General features: G+C 34.2%; 1 protein-coding gene across 2 annotated transcripts; it reads right to left on the minus strand.

Annotated features, from left to right (window-relative positions):
* Window positions 1–2728: 2728 nt before the first annotated feature.
* Window positions 2729–8367, minus strand: LOC108220259 (cinnamoyl-CoA reductase 1). Of its 2 annotated transcripts, XR_001806706.2 has the most exons (7): window positions 8118–8339; window positions 6259–6428; window positions 4682–4867; window positions 4398–4560; window positions 3504–3693; window positions 3115–3310; window positions 2729–2961 (listed from the first exon to the last, which is right to left on the minus strand). XR_001806706.2 is itself a non-coding variant. In XM_017393975.2 (6 exons), exons 1-6 carry the CDS (start codon window positions 8230–8232, stop codon window positions 3178–3180), a joined length of 957 nt encoding a protein of 318 aa, XP_017249464.1. In that variant the 5' UTR covers window positions 8233–8367; the 3' UTR covers window positions 2969–3177. The 2 variants fall into 2 exon arrangements, 1 of the variants encoding a protein (XP_017249464.1); XM_017393975.2 differs by lacking the exon at window positions 2729–2961 and having other exon boundaries at window positions 2969–3310; window positions 8118–8367.
* Window positions 8368–8590: the final 223 nt, after the last annotated feature.

Genomic DNA, 8590 nt, shown 5'->3' on the forward strand with positions numbered 1-8590 from the left:
TACTCGGAATGAGTTATCGGATAACTAATCGGGTATTTTTTTAAATTAAATTTTTCTCTCATATATAGTTATATACTGATTGATAATAAAATTATCTAATAATATTAATATTTTAATAACATACTTGAAATAATGAAGGTCAAATAAAAGTTATTTGTTTGATAGTTTTTGACATAATAATTATTCACAAAATTTTTATGATAAATCACATATACTTTCTAATTAATGTCAATACTTTGCAAAAAAAACACCAAAACATATATAATTTTACGTTTAGTCTCTTTTGATATAATTTTCAAACAAAACAATAAAAAAATTGATAAGTCAAACTCGGATTTGATCTCGAGTACTTGGAGTCGAACCAAGTTTTGATCAATTTTTTAATAATTCGGTTTTGAACCCGATTACTCGGAACTCGTGTCGAGGGGGGATTAAAAATGAATACTCAGAATGAGTACTCGGCCGACTCGGCGATTTTTTAAACACTGTGCAATACCAAATGCAGCAGGTAAATAACGTCAATTTTTACAAACGCTAATACTAGATTTATGGTCCGCTTTATATAATATACATTTTGTGGATACTGCTGATACAGATGAAAAATATTGCATACGATCATCTAGATATTAGATTTTTGATACTTTATCTCTAAGAAACTAACAAGTGTTTATAATTTTTAGGACTTTTTTCATATATAATCAAGTTTAAAAGAATTTTTACAAAAATATTGTTATTTTTTAAAACAAATTGTAAAAATACTATGTTCCAATTGCTAACAACTATATGAACCGGAAATGCAACTTTGAAAAAATCTTTTGAAAATTATATTTATTTGCATAATAAGTTGCAACAGGTTGAAAAGACAGAAAAATGAGTACCCCGCGGGGTCAGTATTAATATTACAAATCAACAATGAAATCAACTAAAAGCAACTATGAAATTAAGTAAAAGCAACCATTAAACGAACTAAAAGCAACCAATTAGGATGAAGAAGAAATGGAGTGATGAAGATGTAGATGGATGCTCGGGAAGAGAAGTGGCGGTGGTTGGATATCGTCACGTGACCAGAGTCGGGACTACTAGTGATGGAGTGGGTTGTGTAAATCTGAGGGTGGAGTGGTGGTGTAATGCCACTGCCGATCGTTGCAAAACAGGCTGTTTCGATGTATACAACAACGGAGAGATGCCGAGAAGAGATGTTCAGATGGAGATGAGGAAGCCAGGAGTGTGAGATCAAGAGTGATTGCAAAAATGAAAAAAGTTAGAATCAGGACTGTTAGGGTCAGGGCCGGTTTTGAGGGAGTACAACAAGTGCAACAGCACAGGGCCCATGAAAATTTAGGGCCCCCAATTTATGACTACTTCTTTCTATCTTTTGGTATATTCATGATAAATATAATATAATATTAATATCTCTTTAATTTTTATCATTATTTTATTTAAACACTAATCAATTCTAAACTCCCTCTCTCTCCCGGCAAACTAGTACACTGTACAAGCAATAAATCTCACACGGCCACACACATATTTAAGTCTAACTACTAAAAAACAAATAATTTTTCAGTTGTAGTAGTCTAATTTTGTTTATGATATTTTGTTATTTTAAATATATTAAAATTTTGTTTTGTCATTTGGAAGGGCCTCATTCTTAAAGTTAGCACATGGCCTCAAAAAAGTCCCAGACGGCCCTGGTTAGGGTCGGTAGTAGTAAAAGCGATTGGGGGTTGTTGATGGCACTCGACGGCGACGACACTGCTGGAGCCAGTGATCGGAGGCTGGTTGGAGTTGGTGGGAGTTGTGTGGCTGAAGGCAGCGGTGTGTGGTGTTTGGTTTAAGTGGGGGTAGGTGGCTAAGGTAGTAATTTTGCAATTTAATTGATTATATGTTATAAAAGATAGTATATTTGCAAGATTTCGGAGATGATTAAAAGATTAGTATACTTAGTAAATTTCCTATTTTTTATCAAGTAAATTTGAATTCAAATTTGTTCCGGTGTAAAAGAAATGTGTTGGTGGATAAACAGTTGAGGCATTTTTGAAGACAGTAGTGGGTAGGGAGTTTGAGACACAAAACTAAGAATTGGGACCCAAGGTGGCTGTTTGGGGAAGGCACTTGCAAATAATAATAGACATCACCATCTGTCCTCATAATTCTTGTGGCTTTTTATAGACAACATATACCATTTTCATCTGCAAATAAAGCAATTCAACAGCAAAGTCATTCAGTGCTGCTGCTCCACTCCTTTATATTTATGTTGCTGCACTTCTTTTCCTTGTTATATTATGCTGCCTAAAAGCATGTTTCATTCTGACCATAACTCAGATCAAATCTATTCGCTCCCAATTTTAATTTCAGATCAAGATATTGTTCCCTGAGTTTAGAGTTCAAACTAGGTCTTCTGTTCTAGTTACATATTCAACTAAGTTAAATATGATACGAGATACATAGTGGGTGTTTGGGCGCGGCTTAAAAGCTTCGCTTCTGGAGTTTTAAGTTAGAAGCACTTATTCGTACCGTTTGTGTAAAAAATCCAGAAGCACTTATAAAAAGTTAGGATTCCTAATTTTTGTTTCATGACTTCTACTTCACTTATTTCACTTTTAGCAAGAAGTACTTATTTTAAGCTCAGCCAAACAGCCCCTAATAATTTGACAAATTTGGAGTTCAAAATGTGTCTACAGTTATTACGTAGTTAAATACATATGAGACACATAACAGTTCTTTAAAATATCACAAGCCAATATAGCAACTATTATAAGAAAATCATACGCAGATCTGATTTTCTACAATTTCAAATGACCAATAATATTGGAAAACACCTCCAACTCTAAACTAGTCAAACATTAGTGCTACAATTAATCTTTAGTAAAAAGTTGTTGGCAAGTGGCAAAAATACCTAATGGCACCTTATTCTGCAACTACATCCGGCAGTCTGGATTTACGGAATAATCAACCTTGACACTGTCAATAAAAAGCCGAATGCAAATTCTTTCAAATTGGAAAGTAACGTTTAATTTAAATATCTAATGAGACAGCAGAGAACAAATCTAATAAAATTACATATATTTAGTAAAATCTTGATTGCAATCATTGAGAACTTCACCAAGTACTTACAAAGATCCGATTTTGGATTTATTTCTACCAGTCAAAGATAATAGCAAATCATTAGTCCATCAGTTAATCCAGAATTCCACCCTGTTTGTAGCTCTCGATGGAATCAGAAATAGTTTCTTCAAGTGGCCTGAAACTCCAACCGAGGGTCTGAAGTTTCTCTGAACTAGTATTCACACCAACTGCTGCACCAGTAAAACTGCCAATATTACATTGCAAATGAGCCAAAAGGAGGATTAGCTGACATTTTAACCATAGAGTGAATGAGGATTTAAGTGAAGTATTCTCACTACTCATCCAGTCATCCATAAAAACCAATCATAGCACTAAACATAGTGTTTAGGGTGTGATTTAAAAAACAGATCAAGAGCAACTTTTATCATTTTCTTCACCTTTTTGGGTACTCGTGGTCAGGATAGAGTCTCTTCAGCATCTCCACCAAGTCCTGTGTGCTGACAGTGTGAGCCGTGCATATGTATCGTCCTTCAGCTTCCGGTTTCTCATATACCATCAAAAGTGATTCAGCTACATCACGTACATCCACCACCAAACGCATCTTGTTTTCCAGTTGTTCACACTTTTCTGTGTGATTAAGATTATTAAGATAAAGCTATTATAATTTCAAACTTCATCTATCACTTAGAAGCAATAAAACAACCTTTTTTAATATTTTCAGTCAATGCTAACTGGCAGTAATTGCCCACCCACTGTAGCTACCCAAATCCCCTCGTTACCACACTTTGTAAACAGAGCCAAGTTATAATAGAGTAATTACATCTCTTCCGGTGTAAATAGGGAAATTGTAAACTACCTGGAAGTGTTTATAAAGGTTTTAATTTATAGTATAAGATACTACTCAAGCTATAGCTACCTCGAAAAAAGAGGGTTAATAAGGCACATAAAATGGGAGAATAAATAAAAAGATTAAAATGTGTGCCCACAGCAAGCCAGTTATTGAAGATAAAAAATAGGCAGGATTTAAGTTCATTCACCCTTTAGTAAGTTTGCTATCCCTTTTTTCAGCAGGTAGCTAGTCATTTCTTGTTTCAACTCAAGCAATTTATACTATTGATACCACTTTCAGGATGCAAACATCTAGAGTTGATCACAGATAAACTTCTGATTGATCATTATATTATTCTAGTACACATACAAAGATCATTTTCATTCTCCTCTTATAACTCCAAAACATACCATATCTGTGAAATTTAAAGGCTTCAACACATTGAACAATTTGTAACAGCAAGTTGATATCTAAAGAATATACTTTTGGAAGCAGCAAGTACCTTTCAAAAGCTTAACAAGAGCCATACTACTAGCATTCGTTGTGGACTGCAGCATTGGTCCCCAAACCATATTTGGACATACAGTTACAAGATTTATCCCATTCTTTTTAGCAAACTCCCAGGCCTCTGATTCTGCTTCTGTTTTTGAATAGCAATACCAGTTCTGAATAAACAGAACACGAGAAACAAAATATTATTGAAGAACAGAACTTCAGATTTGTTCCAACATTAATGCAAGTAATGTAGGTGTACAGAATCAAAGGTGAGTTATTTTAGTTGATTACATTGGTTGCCTTGCAGTATTCTTTATCAGACCAACAACTCTCATCCTTCACCTTTCCACTAGGCCAGCTGGGGTTCAGCATAATAGCAGCTCCAGATGACACATACACAACTCGGTTGACACCAGCTTCAAGACATGCTTTGAGCACATTCAGTGTACCTTTTACAGCAGGCTCGACAATTTCAACCTACAGAAGAGCTGTTAGATAGTAGATTATACGAATTGTTAGTCATTATGCAACACATTTCATATAGATTATATGAGGTGATTGACTGGATAATAGTTAACATCTGAGAGTATTTTTTAGCTTAATTATTCACACTAGCTGTTTAATAAGGAAGTCCTTTTTGCAATGAGCAAGGTGCCATCATAAAATCGCAGCATGATGAATACACATGTAAGAAGCGATCTTATGAGTGCTACAATTGAAGTTTTCAAACAAAAAAAGGCTCGTACATATCCTAGTGCAATTATGTCATCCTGCAGGTATTCCGCGGTTCTACTAATGTTAAAGGATTTGACATTGCTAAAAAATTGGTGAATCAGGGATGAGATACAGTAAATATACTACAAGTACTAACAACATGGATCTATGGTAGAATCTTTGGACACCAGGTCAGAATCTTTAGCGGCACTTAAGGCAAGACATCGAAAAAAAAATCTCTCAGTCACATTTTGTAAAGGTCTTTTTGTTCAACGCATAAGAAAAGTAGAGGCAGACCAAAGAATAACAAGATAGGACATGACATTAAACTGTCAACCAAACATAAGAAAAAGAAACCCACTATAAAAAAGCAGGATTCTGAGTCACCTATTTTTACAAGGGTGGGGGAAAATGCTAAAACTCTTTGTGTTGTTAAATGACTAAAAATCTGCAGGATGTTTGTAATTATAATTACTAAAACTCTTTGTGTTGTTAAATGATATTAAGATAATCTATTTATGATATAGAATTAAATAAATTCAGATCAACTCGTAGAACCTCCCTATAGTACCGAGTCACAGCGTACTTAACCCACATGTCCTTTCCTTTAATATGCCCTAAGTCATAATTTTGTTATATTTTCACGTCAATTCCTCAACCATTTTTAACAATGAGGGAAAGACAACGATCACTTTAGAACATCACAAATAATAGATGTTTAATATGATATGAAACAAGTACATACTTGCTTCTAACCGATTAAGTAAATATCCCTGAATGATTATGATTAGAAGATGATAAGGTGCCATATAAAATAAAAACTGCATACTTGCAGGCTTCTTATTTTTGTTGAATGTGTGTAGAACTAAGAGTAGAAGGTCCCAGATTCAATAAAAGTTTACAGTAAATTATTCTATTCGTTTTCAGCATATAACTAATTTTCCAAAATTGACGACTTAAAATTCAGTTTTGTTTCATTTTAATGAGGACACTTAGTTGACTTGAATTTATGCAACATTGCAACTAGTAATGGTCGACTTCATGAAACAAAAACTGATTAAAAAAATTGATCCCTATGAAAAAATTAGATTATTATAGGCTTTTTTGGAAGGCCAAATAATGTACTTATTAGCATGTTAGCTATTTAATCTTACCTCAGGATTTGGTACACTGCTAGAGGGCACTGGACTGGCAACATGAAAGACTCCATTGCATCCTTTTACAGCCATAAGTATAGAGTCATAATTTAACAAATCTGCCTTGAAGAGTTTTAGTCTATCAGATGATTCTTCAAGTTTCTTCAGGTGACTATTTTTTGCATCATCTACAAAATAAATTCAGGCAGTTTGGATAAGACTATATAACTTCTGAAATTGTAATTTACTCAAAGTTAAGCATGTGAGCATATTATCATTTGCGCGTAACTATTGTCGGTAGTAGTTGATTGTGAAACCCATGAAATCTCCCGAAATTAGTAAATATAAAATACAACATAATTGTTATTCATAAGTTTAATACTCTAGTGGTCTATTGCTAAGTAGCTAACTTCTAGTAATGAAATGACACTACTGCCCTTACTAAAGTGTACGAGTGTTATTCATAAGTTCAACACTTAAGTACTGTAGTACAATACTGCTGCTACATTGTTAAGCACTATTCCTGAAAACTTTATTAGCAAGTACTACTACTAAGATAGCCAATTCCTGACAATAATCCAGAAACTACGTACTAAGTTCAACCAACTCCAATTTTATGCTATATTTGATTGCAATTCTACGATTTGAATGAATAAACAAGGATTGACCACTCTAAAGCAATTGCAATTGCATAATTAAATGAAGAGTTGCATAAATGCATTGTTGGTTCCAGATTTGCAACCAAAGATATATATATATATATATATGCAACAGGAAATGGATCATACTTTCTACAGGTTACTATAGATGAGAGAATATTGATAACTACAAAGTTCTACTCTAACATTAAAATTAACTTTTTGGTGTTATATTATAGCAATAGCAATAGCCATTTTGCATTTAACAATGGACTTGCTCTAACAAATATAGACTTAGCCTAGCAGATTACTCACTACGCACGATAATAAGAGATGGCCATTATAAAATCATTAATTGACCATAAAAAAATAAAACTCAAGCACATCAATTGAATTTGTGGTGATAGGATGGGCCTCGTAAGCTAATAATCAAAAAGGGATCAAAACCAATTAAGCTTTACCCATGGTGTAGTGGACACCAATAACTAATCTCACACCTTCAAATGACATTTGATTCTGTCTTTCAGTGTTGGGGATAAAAAATGACACGACCCTTAATTCAACCTTGGCCCAATCATTGTTGTAACTAACACACAATAAACACTAACAAGATGCTCTAGCACTGACAGACTAAAATGGGATTAGAAGAAGATGCAAGAACTCAGATTCAAACCAATAAATCCTCTATTAACTAAAGTCAATAACAATCTGTGTCCCTATTATTAATTATTAATAGTCTACTTCCTGTTTCAACCTTCCCCGCCTGCATTTTCCATAGAAATACTTGGTCTCGCCCATGACGTGTTTGATAAGAGTTGTCCTCTCTTGTTTTTGTTTGCGAGAAACAATTGGAAACAATAATGAAAACATAATTGATAATAAGAGGTGTTTACAAAGAGATTATTGTTTCTTCCAATAATGAATCTCCCAAATGAAGTCAGCTTAGGATCGAAGATAGCCCGAATATCGGCACAAAGCCGGTTGCAGTCTAACACTTTGAATTTGTAGCAGGAAGTATAAGAGATGAGAGAAATAAAATGACCATCAAGAACTCAAAACCAACCTTTGTCATAATCTTTTCATATTTCCAATTTGATCACACAATCACGTAGCCACTAATAATATGCTTACTCGGAGATGTTAAACTAAAATATTCGCTCAAGTCAAATAGCAATTGAACATGACAATATAACGAGTCAAACAATATATAGAGAAGAAAGTATTAAGAAGCAAACGAACCAGGGTTTCTAACAGTGGCATGGACGGTGTAATTGTTAGAGAGAAGAAGCTTGACTAGCCATGATGCCACGTATCCTCCTGCCCCGGTCACGCACACTATTCCCTTGCCACCCATTACACAACAACAGTGAACAGACCACACGATTCAGATTACAGGACTTGACCAGTTGACCTGCTCCTTCTGAATCGATCCGAGCTGCTCTCGCTATTGGACTGACCAGGTGGTTTCATTTAACTTTTTGAAGTCACTAAGGTTCGGATTGATCGGTCCATACGTTTTATATGGGCAGCCTACAAGACACTTTTGGGTCTGTTTGGTTGTATGGTTACGATTTATTATTACAAGCCCAGCCCATATTTGGCCCATATTGTTTTAATTATAATTTAGGATATTGTGGGGCTATTTGGGTAAATTAAATATTTCTGATTTAAGTAAAAAATAAAATAAAAGTTAGAAATGAGTTAAAAACTTA

Source organism: Daucus carota, chromosome 5 (genome assembly GCF_001625215.2).
Source record: "Daucus carota subsp. sativus chromosome 5, DH1 v3.0, whole genome shotgun sequence".
Taxonomy (NCBI): domain Eukaryota; kingdom Viridiplantae; phylum Streptophyta; class Magnoliopsida; order Apiales; family Apiaceae; genus Daucus; species Daucus carota.

Coding starts and splice junctions, on each gene's coding strand:
- LOC108220259 (XM_017393975.2), bottom strand. CDS start 8,232: ATGGGTGGCAAGGGAATAGTGTGCGTGACCGGGGCAGGAGGATACGTG. Junction 4,868..6,258: donor GCAGTGTACCAAATCCTGAG/GTAAGATTAAAT, acceptor GCTCTTCTGTAG/GTTGAAATTGTCGAGCCTGC. Junction 3,694..4,397: donor TCTTGTTAAGCTTTTGAAAG/GTACTTGCTGCT, acceptor TTAATCACACAG/AAAAGTGTGAACAACTGGAA.